Source organism: Colletotrichum orchidophilum, assembly GCF_001831195.1.
Source record: "Colletotrichum orchidophilum strain IMI 309357 chromosome Unknown Scaffold_171.1, whole genome shotgun sequence".
Taxonomy (NCBI): Eukaryota; Fungi; Ascomycota; class Sordariomycetes; order Glomerellales; family Glomerellaceae; genus Colletotrichum; species Colletotrichum orchidophilum.
In genome coordinates, this window is record NW_019173127.1 from 36524 (window position 1) to 51550 (window position 15027).

The 15027-nt window shown below is 52.7% G+C and overlaps 5 protein-coding genes across 5 annotated transcripts; 3 read left to right on the forward strand and 2 right to left on the reverse strand.

The window, feature by feature from the left end:
• Positions 1-542: 542 nt before the first annotated feature.
• On the forward strand, positions 543-4150 carry CORC01_12938 (SH3 domain-containing protein; the record flags this gene model as incomplete). Its single annotated transcript, XM_022624556.1, has 3 exons — positions 543-2175; positions 2237-4060; positions 4125-4150. The coding sequence occupies 3 exons, from the start codon at positions 543-545 to the stop codon at positions 4148-4150; spliced, it is 3483 nt and encodes a 1160-aa protein (XP_022468936.1).
• A 572-nt stretch (positions 4151-4722) lies between these two features.
• CORC01_12939 (TLC domain-containing protein) lies at positions 4723-5784 on the reverse strand (the record flags this gene model as incomplete). The annotated part of the gene is made up of 2 exons (XM_022624557.1): positions 4723-5241; positions 5302-5784. 2 exons carry the CDS (start codon positions 5782-5784, stop codon positions 4723-4725), a joined length of 1002 nt encoding a protein of 333 aa, XP_022468937.1.
• Positions 5785-7480: 1696 nt separating this feature from the next.
• On the forward strand, positions 7481-8815 carry CORC01_12940 (Dor1-like family protein; the record flags this gene model as incomplete). The annotated part of the gene is made up of 1 exon (XM_022624558.1): positions 7481-8815. One exon carries the CDS (start codon positions 7481-7483, stop codon positions 8813-8815), a length of 1335 nt encoding a protein of 444 aa, XP_022468938.1.
• Positions 8816-9718: 903 nt separating this feature from the next.
• On the forward strand, positions 9719-10825 carry CORC01_12941 (uncharacterized protein; the record flags this gene model as incomplete). Its single annotated transcript, XM_022624559.1, has 2 exons — positions 9719-9755; positions 9891-10825. 2 exons carry the CDS (start codon positions 9719-9721, stop codon positions 10823-10825), a joined length of 972 nt encoding a protein of 323 aa, XP_022468939.1.
• Positions 10826-11142: 317 nt separating this feature from the next.
• Positions 11143-12498, reverse strand: CORC01_12942 (uncharacterized protein; the record flags this gene model as incomplete). Its single annotated transcript, XM_022624560.1, has 1 exon — positions 11143-12498. One exon carries the CDS (start codon positions 12496-12498, stop codon positions 11143-11145), a length of 1356 nt encoding a protein of 451 aa, XP_022468940.1.
• Positions 12499-15027: the final 2529 nt, after the last annotated feature.

Consider the following 15027-nt stretch of genomic DNA (forward strand, 5'->3'; position numbering starts at 1 on the left):
GCCGAGTGTGTACTCAACTGCTAATACCCCATGACTTGTAAGTTGTGTCTAGAACATATCACATGAACATCGTGCCGCGCTGTCTCTATCCCGTCCACGCCATCCGCACTTGCCTACCCTCCTCTGCTCTAAACACCTCGCAACTCCTCGTTACCTGGCTAGTCTATGGCATCTGGCATCCAACCACATTACCTGTCCGCTTCACTGTGCTCGACATATTTTACTGATCCGGCGGCCACGCTTTTAAACGGTTGATTTCTGTCGGTTTGGCGGCCCTGAAGTCGATCTAACCCACTGTGCTTCCAGGAACCCTTCAACACCCGATCTCCCGATCCCTGCGAGTTTTCAACATTTGCCCATCCGCGGGCACGCCGGCAACGAGCAGCGAATACTCCCTATACTATTCCCGAGTCAGAAACGACGGCACCCTCAGCCACCCACTTAGATCCCTACGATTCTTTCTCATGATCCGCGGTTTTCCCCGCATATAAACGCCTACGCGATCGTTCTCCGTGCCCAGAAGCTCACGAGGCCCCGTCAAAATGGGTTTCTTAGGAGTTTACAAGGCCGTCTATGACTACATGCCCCAGGCCGAGGGTGAGCTGGCCATCAACGACGGAGATATTCTCTACGTGCTCCAAAAGAACGCCGAGGATGATTGGTGGAAAGCGAAGAAGAAGGCCAGTGCCGATGACGAAGAAGAACCCGAAGGTCTTGTTCCGAATAATTACGTAGAAGAGGTAGGCGCACCCAGAACGGCTCTGGCCGAGACTTCATGCTGCATTTTGAATTTGACCCTAACTACACCTCAGGCACAACCTGTCGCAAAGGCGCGCGCCTTGTTTGAATACACTAGGCAAACAGACGAGGAACTTTCTTTCCCTGAAGACGCTGTCCTTGACGTCTACGACACGTCAGACCCTGACTGGATCCTGGTTGGTCTAGATGACGAGTATGGCTTCGTACCGGCCAATTACATTGAACTTGGCGAAGTGGAAGATCCTGTGGTTCAACCTTCGCCGCCTCCAGTGTTGCCAACTCGCACAATTTCTGCTTCCACGGGTACAGAAAGCTACCCGGAGAGGCCGGAGCCTGGATATACACCCAACAGCTCCATTGACAACGATCCCGCGGCGGCTCTCGCAGGTGTGATGGCGGGTCGTTCTGTCCCTCCACCACGAACTCGAACTCCCCCAATGTCTCCGCGGTCCCCAGCATCAGAGCCATCGGATGAGGAGCTAGTCAGAAGCCCGGCCCTGCCTGCCCGTCCCATATCGCAGACCGCATCTGCACCCGCACCCGCGCGCATTCAATCCCAAAGATCGATAGACACCCGACTGTACGACCAGTCTCCCGAAATCGAAGAACCACCCTATCGTGCGCCTGGTGGGTTTCACATGTACAATATCAATGAGATGGTATCCTTGATGGGCAAGCGGAAAAAGATGCCCACTACCTTAGGAATCAATCTTGCAACTGGGAACATATTGATTGCCCCAGAGCGTGCGCAGGATGGTCCCTCTCAAGAGTGGACAGCAGAGAAGATGACCCACTACTCTCGTGAGGGAAAGCACGTGTTCTTGGAGCTTGTCAGGCCGAGCAAGAGCGTGGATTTTCATGCTGGAGCCAAAGACACAGCTGAAGAGATTGTGGGCGCTCTAGGCGAACTTGCTGGTGCTGTTAGAGCTGAGGGACTTCGAGAAGTTATTCTGGCCGGCTCGGGAAAGGCCCAAAAGAAAGGTCAAGTGCTATACGACTTCATGGCCCAAGGTGACGACGAGGTTACTGTCGCCGTTGGCGACGACGTCATCGTTATCGACGATACCAAGAGCGAAGAATGGTGGCAGGTTCGGCGTGTTAAAAATGGCAAGGAGGGCGTCGTCCCAAGTAGTTACATCGAAGTTACAGGCTCCATCGCCCCGCCCCCTAGCAACACCGGATTGAACGCGGCGAAATCAACTGTCGAACAGAACCGCTTGGAAGAGATCAGGTTGACAAAGGAGGCTGTCAAAGCCGCTCAGAGGGACAGCTCACAGCAGGTAGGGCCAGGAATGCCTCTACCAAAGCGAGGCAGTAGTCTTATGGCAAGAGAAAATGGTAATAACTATGGGCAGCGGAGCAAACGCGAAAACGGTCGTGGCGAAGGCGGCGGTCAGGGCCGGTCTGGAAAGTCTAGTATGTAATGACCGTCAGTCTCAAGATCTGCCGTGCACTTTTTACTAATAACTTGTCACAGAGCCGGATCCCGCCAAAGTGCGGACGTGGACGGATCGATCGAAATCGTTCAGCGTCGACGCGCAATTCCTAGGTCTCAAGGACGGCAAGATTAATCTGCATAAGATGAATGGCGTGAAGATTGCAGTTCCCGTCGCAAAAATGTCGGTTGAGGACCTTGAATACGTCGAACGCGCTACGGGTATTTCCTTGGACGAAGACAAGCCACTATCGAATGTAAAGAAAGCCAGGGCCTCACAAGCCAGAATCTCGCCTCCTGCCGGAATAGGTGCCTCAGTTGGACAACCGCAGAAGCCCGAGTACGATTGGTTCCAGTTCTTCCTCACTTGCGATGTTGCTGTTGGCTTGTGTGAGCGATACGCACAGGCGTTCGCCAAGGATTCGATGGACGAAAGTGTACTCCCAGACGTTGACGCCTCGGTGCTTCGTAATTTGGGTCTTCGCGAAGGAGACATACTGAAAGTCATGCGCACATTGGACCAGAAGTTTGGCCGAGTGAAGAACGGCGTCGACAAGGCAAATGGAGAGGGCGACGGGGCTTCTGGCGGTCTCTTCTCTGGTCCTGGCGGAGCTCTACGGAACAACACCAGAAAAGGCAGGCCGGCACCCGCAGTCCAGACGAGTGATGTCGTGGACCCAAAAGCATTTGCTGCAAAGGGGACTGGCTCGAGCGAAGACGCCGAGTCCAAGTCGCCTGCCTCTACTTCAACAACTCACGCTACAGCCAAAACGACCAGTGGTTTTGACGACGACGCATGGGATGTGAAGCCCGCCAAGCAACCACAAGAGCCCCCTCGTCCTGCCGCAGCTCCTACCCAGGCTGTAACACAACTGTCGGAACAACAAAATCCGCCCCAGCAGGTGCCTGCTCTCACTGGCTCAATGCAAGACTTATCACTGCTGGCGAAGCCTCTGGAGCCGCAACGGACAGTCCAACCGACGGCACAGAGCCCGGTCGTCATTCAACCACCAGCCCCGGTGCAGGTGCCTCAACCCACGGGAGCTACGCCATCATTTTTTGATACTATTAGGCCGAACTCTACAGGCTTGCAGACATCCCAGCAAGCTACGCAAAGGCAAAGGCCGGCTCCACCACCGTCCATGGCGACCACTAGCTCGCTGATGCCTCCCCCGCCGTCGAGACCATTGTCGGCACCTCAATCTGCTCAGCCGAGCGCCTTTGCGCCACCGCCATTGATGCCTCAAATGACTGGCGTATCCCCCCAAACTTTCCAGACTCAGGTGGCACCACCGGGGCAGAGCTTAAACGACATGAATCAAGCACGTTTGCAGCAGCAATACACCATGCAGCAACATATGCCACAGCAGCATATGAATGCCTATCCCGTGCCTCAGCAGCAACCAGTACCGGGTGTGATGGGCTTCAACTCAGGGATGCAGCAGACTGGAGGACAATTCATGCAGTCGATGCAGCAGCCCATGATGACAGGTGCGCCTGCTCAAAGCCCTTTCGCGGATCCTCAAAGGCACAATCAGTTCTCCCCCATGCAGGCGCAACCTACTGGCTTCCCTGGTCAATTTAGCCAGCTGCAGGGTTTCAATGCGCAACCCACTGGAAGCGTCAACTCATTCCTACCCCCTGCTATGGAGCCGCAAAGAACCGGCATGCCGGGCTTCCAGCCGCAGCAAACCGGCATGGGAGCCTTCAACAATGTGGGCGGTGCCGGATCTCTTCAAGCACCGGTGCAGCCTTTGCAGCCTCAAAAAACAGGACCTCCTCCGCCGGTTCGATTCGGTGTTACGGGAGAGGCGAAGAAGTTGATGCCGCAGGCTACAGGCCGGCGGGCCAATCTCTCTCAAGCAAGTCAGTACACACATGTTGATTATATACGGGGCCCCTTCAGGATCTTGCTAACCGAAATGCCTAGCTCCCAACAACCCCTTCGGTTTTTAAGTATTCGGTTTGACACTGCACATTCATTTCCGTCCTTGATGGCCTCATCTTCCGGATCGGAGCGAGCGAGTCAACTGACCATGTTTTCCCTTTTCTGGACACGCCCTGCATAGCATAGGTGCCATGTGTGCTTACTACCGTCACACCAGTCAACGTACATAGATGTACTTAATACTATTGCCATGATCTTAACCTTGGAATTTGTGAGCAAACTGTGATTGGTAAACGCATCGCCCTGATCACCTCGGCTCCTGAGCGTCTGGCAAAGTCAAATAAGAGACGGGACGCACTCAAATGGGACTCGAAAGGAGACAAGAGAAAGACACCATCTCTTGTGCTGTGGTAGCGTCTTAACATAAGTCAACCGACTTGCACGTCTATCGATTACGTAAAATAGCAATTCGTAAGACACCGAAATTCAAAATGGAACACCATCCTCTAATGTATTGATACAGTCGCCCGTTCCGCCCAGTGCCATTATTTTCCAGCTTTTCCTGGACCACACCCTATCACTGCTAGGAAATATTCCTAGGAATTGGGCTACATACAGATGCCCCATCTCCTCAATCGCGCTATGCCTTACGCCGACGAGATTGAGTCCCAGTAGACAAGGCGGTGGCCTTGGTAGAAGAGGGCTCGTTCAGAGCTTGCTTGTCTGTCGACTTTGCTGGCTGGAATCTCTTCCGAACAGCACGAATCATCATGACGAACCAGTAGAAGTTTAGGCTGTTGAGGGTTATGTTGCTCATCAGGTAGGTTACGGCCAGCCACGTTGGCACCGTCGACGTTGCCGTCGCAAACCTCATTACACCAGCCGGGGCGAGCACTGCACCCGTTTCCGGAGAGATTTCCTTGGGCAGGATGGGGTGGGCGTTAATTGCAGCGTATATATCCGAAAAGACCTTGACCGATTGGTACGTTCCGTATACTAGGCGGCAGGAGAAGAAAGTGAACAAGAGCATGAGGCCGTTATAGAGTTGCGCGCGGGACCCGGTCATTCCTAGCTTGTCAAAAAACCAGTGAATGTTAAGGAAGGGCGTTGATAGCTCCCATAGGATGAAGGTGCAGCCGTAGTAGTTAAGAAAAGGTCGCTTGTTGAATTAGAGATTAGCGAGGAAGACGCGGGGACATTTTGCCAGAGGCGGACTTACGAAGCCAAGAGAGAATACGAAGAGGGCGCTGACGGCATGAGCCAAGGTGCCGAATCCAAAGACATCCATGTTGAAGCTCGTGACAACCAAATCCCAGAGAAAGTAGCCAGCAGCAAGGCCCTGAATCATACCAGCAGCACCTGTGTAGCCCCACATACGAGCTTGCCAATCCATCCTACTGCGCTCCTCATCAACGAACATAACCCAGAGGGCCAAGCCGTTGACGAGGAGGCTCTGGACAAGAGAGACGACGTGGGCATCCCAGTTTATGCGTCTCTTGCGGGGGAGATCGAGATATTTGCGGCCAACTATCAATCGCGACAGCAAAGGAGACAGAGGGTAATAAATGACCGAGTAGAAGAGGGCCGAGGCGAAGACTTCATGGACGTGGATTGGCAGTGTCGGTAGTGAGAAAAAGTCAGCGAAAGGCTGCGTCGCCTTTACGAGCCATGGCAGCGGCTCAAGGAAAAAGGGGTCTTTCATCCTCCGTTTTGATGTCTCGACTGGAGTTCGGTTGTCCGCTTCTGCCGTCAAGGGTCTTGGAAGTTGCTTCGATTGGGGAGTGACAGAAGATGGGAGTCCACTCTGGAAGGTATCGAAGATGGGCGGCGCAGCTTGCTTGCGTGACTGAACGTTGGGAATGTCTTCCTTTTCAAAGTGTTCTTCTAGGGGAAGGCTCTGTCACCAGGTCAGGCCGTCAGTAGTTTGTCAGATGTTGTAGGGGTCGGTGCAAGAGGAACAAACGTGAGCATAAAGCGAACGGCCCGAGGTCTCGCGTGGGTATGAGGCAGGCGAGGAAAGGTAGGGGTCGGCGCGCGGGGAGCTGACGGATTGTTGGGGGGAGCTAAGCTTGATGGAGGAGGACCCTTGGAGACTTGTAGCACCTGGCCGCCTGGCAGGTGCAATATGACTTTGTGAGGTGCCCGTGCCTTAGTCGGGCACTGGGCACCGAGGTGGGGCGGGCCGGCTCCCAGAGGTTACTGAGTACAGTGTTTTTCAGGCGGTTGTTGTAGAGGCCATTCCGCCCACGGCCAGAGCTTTTCCTTGCGTCACTCAATGGCTGCGTATCAGCTGCGCTGTGGTCAGGGTCGTAGGACACTGGGGCCAGAACTAGCTGCCCACCCACCCTGTGATGGCATCACACGCCTGGTGCGCATGGATATGGGATACTTGCGTGTGGCGGTGCTGTAAGATGGTGCGGAAGAAGGTGAACAGGCCCAGATTTCAAACCTTACCTGCCTAGGAACGAAGTCGGACACCAAATACCGATTGTCTGGGAGGCTCGACCGTTCCTGCGCCCTCGACCATTCACCTGGGTATGATATTCCAGATGTACTCACAATCTGGCAGACGGGGTAATTTGCCGAACGAGCCAAGACCCCAGTAGCCAGTCACAATCCTCAGGTTTGGTTATTTCTTGCTTAAGTGCATACAGCGCGACCCGTAATGCCTTACCTCAGTTTAGGAAGCCTAAGACCTACCTACTACCCCCCTACGACGGATCACCCTCAATAGTAGATCAGACTTTCTCATTAAAAATACTATTTTTTAAAATCTCATTATTTCAAATATTTATATTAATTATAAAATTACTTTTTATATTATTATGTTTATTATTTATTTATTTTTTTAATATTTTAATTTAAAATACTTTTTTAATTAATAAAAATAATATATTATAATATATAAAAAACTTAATTAGTATTAGATTATTCATATTCACTTCTAAATATTTTTACTTATATAGATTTTAATTATAATAAATTAATGTATTAAAATTATATAATAAAAATATATATTTATATAATCTTCAATAAGTTTTTAAAAAAAATTTAATATTTCTTAAAAATAAATTATTATAATTAATTATTAAATAATAAATTAAAAACTTAAATTTATTTTTATTATAAAAATTAAATACTTAGTAATAAGTATTATTATTTTTAATATACTATTATTTTTAGCTAAATATAAAGTTTTAATAAGTAAAATATTGTGAATTTAGATGGGAAATTTTGATCCGTCGTTGGGGGTGATCCGTCGTAGGGGGGTAGGTCCTACAGGTGCTGCCACTTGTTCCTAGAATTAAGGCCTTTTATTTGCTACTTGCTTTACCGACAACGACACCTACCTAAAGCACTTACCAACGGCAACCTTCAATTGCGAACTTCTCGCCAACATGGCTGACATTCTCCTTGATCTGCTTGATATTCGGCAGTCCACGAATCACGATGCCGACGTCAATACGCAACTCAACCCGACATCGAGGTCAATGAAGCTGGCATATCTGTCCCATCTCGCTGATCAGAGTCTGGCGGCACTAGCCTCGACTGAGCCTCAATCCCTGGCCCAGACATCTCAGTCCCTTCTCCTCTCGCTTCAAAGCGTCTCAAAGCGCTCTCACAAGTCTATCATCGACTCGGCCTCAAATCACACTAGCCTGACCCGCGCCCTGCCCACTCTTGTCGGCGACACGACGGACCTACGGAATGCCATCCCTAAGCTTGAATCAGAGGCTTTACGTTTTTCCGCCGCCTATAGTAAATCTAGGGACAATGAGGACTTGGCCGAAAGAAAACGCGCGTTACTGCTATTGCGCAACGTCGAGCGTCTTGTCGATGTGCTAGAACTTCCTACCCTTCTCACTTCCGCAATCAACACCGTTCCTGCTAACTACGCATCCGCCCTCGATCTCAATGCTCATATTCGGAGACTTCACGGCTTGTATTCATTTTCACCGCTTGTCGACCTGGTTTCCCACCAAGCTGACGAAGCCATCGTGAAGATGACGGCTGACCTCATCGCTGCTCTCAAATCTCCTGGACTCAAGCTGGCTGCATCTCTGCGGACTGTCAGCTGGCTCAGAAGGGTGCTTCCGGACCTGTCTTCCATGAGTACCACGAGCCGTGGCTCCCAGGAACATACCCTTTCGCTGCTCTTTCTCTGTTGCCGCGTAGCCACCTTGGACGCTACACTAGGGGCTTTACAGCCCCTTCGTGAGCTAGCTGATGATGAGAGGCAGAGGCAACAAAGAGCCAATCACCAGTCCTGGTCAGGTGGGCAGCAGACAGAAAAGTATCTCAAACGCTATGTTGAGATCTTTCGCGAGCAGAGCTTTAGCGTTGTCTCTATGTTCAAGAGCATATTTCCCGGAAGCGGATACCAGATCGGCAACACAAACGACAACGAGAATCCTTTCAAACCCCTGCCATCAACACTATCAACATTCCCGCTTCATCTTGTGGAGATGCTTCTCGAAACCTTGACAAAATACCTTCCAGTTGTGAAAGACCAAGCAGCAAGGGACAGTATTCTCACTCAGGTTTTGTATTGTTCGGGAAGTTTGGGCAGGCTCGGAGGCGATTTTGGAATACTATTGGCAACATTAGGGGACGAGTACGAGGTAACGAAACAGTCTGAATGGGTCGACATAGTCAAAAGACACCGGCTGTTGTCTGGACGCCTTGAATCGGTCATCGGCGACTTCAAGGCGACAGGGGCCAAAGAGTCTTGAGTAGGTACGTGCTGCTGGAGGTGCTGCAGGTCGCGATATTGCTATCTGGGGCTTACGAAGGCTGCCGGGGGGTGTGGGGGGGGGGGGGGGGGCGGGGGGGGGGTGGGGGGGGCGGGTGGGGGGGAGTCAGGGGGGGGCGGTGCGGGGCGGGGGAGGAGGGGGGGGGGGGGGGGGGGGGGGGGGGGGGAAGGGGAGAAGGGGGCGGGGAAGACGGGAGACGAGGCCTCTCAGCGGCAACTCGTTTCTAAGAGATGAAGATTCGACAACACGCTGGTCGACGGCTATCCCAAGCAGTGAGCATTGTCTTTCTAGCAGCGCTCGATTCAGAGATCAACGGACAGGCGAGGGCGTCATATTCTCGAGGGATTCACCGATTACAGTCACAGGTCCATGTTACTCCAGTGCTGTGTATACAAAAGTCGAAAACTAGGCCAGGAACACCGATCTCGCCGGAGGCTGACTGCATGCCCTTGGTAACCGGAAAGACCCGGACCCACGGACATTATTATGTATATATCCGTCATTAGACCGATGACGGCTCCCTGACCTTCTACTAAGCGCTTCCTGAAGCGGCTAGCGAGTAAGAAGCACCGACCTGCCTCGACGATTGCCGTTCCTACCTTGGTAGATATCTTTCTATCCTGCCAGCCGCTCATGAAAAGTCATCACGACTTGTGACCATCTTCTCGTTCATATTCTGCCTTCAATATCATCACAGCTCCTTGAGCTTTCTGTACATCCACAGAAAATTCGATTCGTGACGCAATGGCTTTTGCTTCTACTACTCTTTTTCGCAAATGAAACAAGCTCGCCGCCGCCTCTCACACATATTACACCGCTAACCGCCTAGTATTATCTCCCCGTCTTAGAGATACGACGACACCAGTTCTCGCGCATATCCCCATGTCTCAACAGACGATCTCGGGCCGCACGAAATCATGTAAGCGAAGAACACAAACAGTTATTATTGGATCACACGCATGTTTTCAGCGCAGACTCCACGTCACCCTTTGGCACTCCCCTGGATAATCACCTTTGATCGGTGCTGCGCTGACCCGTTCGCCCCCCTTTCTAGCTCGGCATTTTGTTGCTGGACTGGGCTCCGGTGTTGCATCGGCGGTGCTGCTGCAACCGCTTGACCTACTCAAGACCCGGGTCCAACAATCTGGTCACCGGTCCCTTACGTCGTATCTCGGGGAGGTTGCCGCTGCTCCCAATAAGATCCAGACGCTCTGGCGCGGCACAATCCCATCGGCCCTCAGGACCGGCTTCGGATCGGCCCTCTACTTCACATGCCTCAACTCCATCCGCCAGCATGTCGTCCACTCGCGCTTGTTGAGTCAAGCCGCCGGTAACAGAGGAGCACACTCCTCTTCACTGCCGACGCTAACCCCATCGGCTAACCTCGTCGCCGGCGCCGTCGCCAGGACGTTTGCCGGCTTTGTCCTCATGCCTTTGACCGTCATCAAGGTTCGCTATGAATCTAACTTGTACTCCTACAAATCCTTGCTCGACGCTTCCTCCGATATCTACAGAAGGAATGGTCTGCGAGGCTTCTTCGCTGGCTTCGGTGCCACCGCCGTTCGTGATGCGCCATATGCGGGCATGTATGTATCATTCTACGAGCTGCTCAAGAAGCAGCTCAGTAGTCTGTCGTCTCAGAAGAACGGTCACAGCTCCAATCGCCCCATCGCCATTACAACGTCACATGCAACGCTGGTCAATTTCAGCTCTGCTATCGTGGCAGGTGCTGCGTGCTCGGTTGTCTCGAATCCCTTCGACGCTATCAAAACGAGGATTCAATTGCAGCCGGCCGTTTTTAGGAACATGTATCAGGCTTGCCACAAGATGATTTCGGAAGAAGGTGTACGGTCACTCATGGATGGGGTTGCGCTTCGCATGAGCAGAAAAGCAATGAGTTCAGCTTTGGCCTGGACTGTGTACGAAGAACTGATGAGAAGAGCTGAACGTACTTGGTCCTCGAACTTGACAACAACAGCGGAGCCGTAGCGACTGTGCAGTCCAACATTCAATCCCACCTTGATCCATTGAAAAAAGCCCAATTCCCTGCAAAAACGGCTTGTACTAGTAGCTGATGCTATATACATACCCCCCCCCCCCCCCAAAACCCCGCTTCCCTCCAATCTGAGCATGCTTGTTTGGGTGTCAATCATCCCGTGCATCTACATGGCCACCCATGTAAGCGCTGCCAGCTATATGTGTGGATATGAGATCCTATCCTATACACAAACAACGCTGTCGCTTTCGATGCGATGACAAGATCGGCGTGTTGACCTCGAAGCCGAACCGTATCTCGCTCCCCTCAATTATGCTGGTTTCGCCCCTGCAAGATACATGAGCAGTGCGGGCGATTTGCTTCTCTTGCGCTCACTCTTCTTCCTGACCCATTCGAACTCTGGTTCGTGGCGGTGCGACTTTTTGTCCTCGATCTCGAGTATAAGCTTAGATGAACGCTTCTCACGAATCGACCTTGTATGCCTCCAAAGGGTGTCCTGCTCCCATTCCGGGACCCACCGTCTGATCAGCACATAATCGGGATCCTTAGGCAAGTCAGCAGATGCAATAGGGGACACTTGCGTTCTTATTCTGCTTACAACATCAAGCTCCCATTCGACCTGATATGTTCTCAATGTTTCAATTGACAAATGCTTCCGAGCCATACGCGTGTAGGTTGGGCGACTCCCCGCAACGAGCGCGTTGTCGTGTTGGTTTGGTCTTTGCCTCGGTGGCTCCGGGATCTTCTCCTTCTTAAGGATGGCAGCAATGGCCTTGTCGTCGAGACCTGATTTGCGCAGGTCCTCCTGTAGGCGTCTCTGATACTCCTTTTCACGTTCCTCTTTCTCCTTTTTTTCCTTGGCCAGCTTGTCCATTTCCTTTTGACGTTCTTCCTTGAGCCTCTTCTGGAACTCCTTTTCACGTTCCTCCTTCTCCCTCTTCTCTTGCGCAAGTCGTTCATGTTCCTTCCTCTTATAGCGCTCCACAGCATCGGCAGCCTCCTTTTCTCGCTTCTTGGACAGGTCTTCCTTACGTATCTCTTCTTGGTACTTTTCTAACTCGATTTTGGTTTTGAAGCGCTGTTCTTCGGCAGCACGAGCCTCACGGATTCGGATATCTTCGAGGTCGCGCTTGGCGCGCTGGAGCTCGGCCTCCTCTCGGAACTCCTTTTGCACCCGGCGTTCTTCTTTCTCGCGAGCCTGAGATATTCTTAGTTCTGCAAGCTCTTGCAGAGCCCGTTCTGCCTCGTAATCATCCCGGGTCATGTAAGAGGACGAAGGCGACCGGGAATGAGACGAGGGGCCACGGGAGTGAGATCGGTGGCGGGTGTGGTAGACCTGCATGTGGCGACCGTCCTCATCATCGGATGAGTGCTCGTTATAGATACGGTTGTTGATAATCACAGGAGCCGGGGCCGGAGCTGGAGCCGGGGCGGCGCCACTCGGTGGAGGAGAATGGCGCTCGCGAGATCGTTCTCTTGATCGGGTGCGGGTGGCAATGACTGTGCGCTCTGGGACCAAGAAGCTAGACTGTTGACCTGCCGATGGGTAGTAATTCCTACTGGGTCTCGGTCTCGCCTCGACATAGTGAACCTGTGAAGGCGACGGCGCTCGACGCCTCGAGACTCGTATGTCCAGGTCGTCCGAGTCGGAGTAGTAGCTACTCATTGTACCTGTTTATGGCGCCGGGTGCCGCGATGATTGGAGAACGGAGGATGGCGTGGGCAGGAGCGAGGAGTGAGACTGAAGGGCTCGACCACCAACTAGTGAGCCTATGAGATGAAAAGGCGAGTGCTGGAGAGGAAAGCCAGTGACAGCGAGCACCAGGAAGGGGGGACAGTGGTTTTAAGAGGAGCCGGGGGCGGAAGAATAAGACTGGACGGTCTTTTATGCCTCTTCTGGCTTAGGGTAAGAGCTGGAGGGGCGACGAGTTGCGCGATATGAGGTGGTGGTGGTCGGCTTACATGGTCGAAAGGGGAACCAGTGGTTGGATTGGCCATACCTTCGGGTAGCGCGAGGATCGAGCGGGGTGGAGGGGATGGCCCGCCTAGCAGAGGAGGGAAGCCACCAGGTAAGCAGAGGGGGGGCGGCAGGGTCTTGGGGTCTAACACCGTCGCAAGAAGGGAAACCCCAGGTAAGGTGAGGTACCACCTACCTCATGAAGTTATGGGAGGTTGACAGGTAGGAGTAGGCGCAGAGATGAAGTTATGGAAGGCAGCGGGGTCGGGGACCTCTAGTTTGGGACAAGGAAAGAAACGGTCTGAGTACCTAAGCGGGCGCCAACGCCGTAGAGTTAAAATGATGTCGCCTGCCCTCTGTTTTTAGTCTTGCCATATCCATACGGGCTAGGCTCGATCGACTGCTTTGTCTAGAGTCCTATGCCGCATCCATGACTGCTAGTCAATGAGTATCAAACTTGACATCTTGGAGCGCGGCATATCAGGAGGGCCGGGATGATGCAGCATCAACTGTCATGCGGTTTCACTGGGAGAGAACAGTAGGCGACTCACGCTCACCTTGAGGTACTTTACCGTAGGTGTATAGAGAACCTAAGCCACCTCACGAAGGTAGTGATGCCTGCCCGTCTTCCATATATCGTTGTATCGGGAGGGATGGCGGGGTAGTCAGCATCGGCAAAGCATGGGGCCGGCGGTTCATTTGTCGGTTCATCCGCACAACAACTGCCATCCAATCCTACGCACCCACGTGACACCTTACCTGACCGACAGGGGTTGCCTCCCCCCTCGTAGTTTGGTGCAGGTGGCAGGGCTGGCAGTGGAGGGAGGCAGATGCTTAGGTGGGCTGCCATTCGTGGCTGAATACGGCTTAGCCTATTTTCGTAGGGCTGCGCGATTGCTGACAGGGTGGCCGTTGGTTTGTAAGGAGTACATTGTACGCAGTTGGGCTCCTCGGCAGTGCTGGAACACTAGCAGTGGACAGCTCACCAACTGGGAGGCCGTGGTGACGCTATACACTCGCATCCCATGACTCGTTATTGATGCGACTAGACATGAGGTACGTGATGCTCTGTTCTCTGAGATGTACAGGGTATCCGTACCTTATCTCGAATGCCTACCTCAGGTACGGAGGTATGTGATATACGTTTCTGTGGACTGTAGGTATTCGGTGTGGATGGCACTGCAAAACCGTATGGGGCTAAAATCTCCAACCCCCAGGACCCCCGGCCACCCCCTCACCTCACGTCTCCAGCGGACAGTCACTCACCCGTGTCACCCACCTTACCAGACAGCCGTTTTCCGGGTCAGTCGCTGCATTGCTGTGAGAACATTATTAACATGGTTGGCACAATGAAACACTCCAGTCAGGCTGCCGATATTTGCCTCTGCCCTAAATCTTCTACGGATAAACGAACGAGGACTAACAGCCTGGAAAGCGCCCTTTCCGCGGTAGCCTGCTTCGGTAATCATAGCAGGCCGAACCGGCTCGTGTACCCTGAAGTCCCAAGTTAGGTCATTACAGCTGGACTTCAGCTGCCGGGTCGTACAAGACGGTTTACCGCCAGTGAATTGGAAGGTACCTAGGCAGTGATATAACGTAGCCGAGTGAGGTAGGTGGTACTAGTTTCTACCTCAGCGCCGACTGCGGTTCTGAATCCCTGTCCACCGACTCTCTTCCCTCGCGGCAATCTCACAACAGTCGCATGGTCTGCAGGACGCCTCTGATGTTGCCACAACTTTCCTGGAGAGCAACGAAACTGTATCGCCAATGAACAGAAAACAGGTACGTAGTGCTAATTTTAAACGTACCGAAGACTGCGGCGGTTGTCGAAACTTCTCACCGGTCTGAGGCCCTCTCAGTCTCACTCTCCCGCCTGAGGAGGACCACGCGAGGCCGTTGACATGGATTTTTGCCGACGCGGTGGTGGCGCGGCGCCTTAATCACTGGCGCATGTCGTACCTACAGTACTTAGGTTGTCCGAGGTAGTAGGACTTCAGGCTTCGGGTACTGCAAATGCAGCCCCCGAGTTGCGCGCCGTACTACCTCATCCGGATCGTCAGTCACCCATCACTCATGTACATCGTTCTGCCATGCTTGTTACATGAATGAATTCAGCCGTGAATCGCGAATAGTGCTCTGCTTGATCCATGACGACGCCGTTGACTTAGCCCACACGACCCAGCTCAGTTCCAAGCGGGGCCAAGTCGATGCTCGAAGAAGTCCAGACGAGGCTGACAT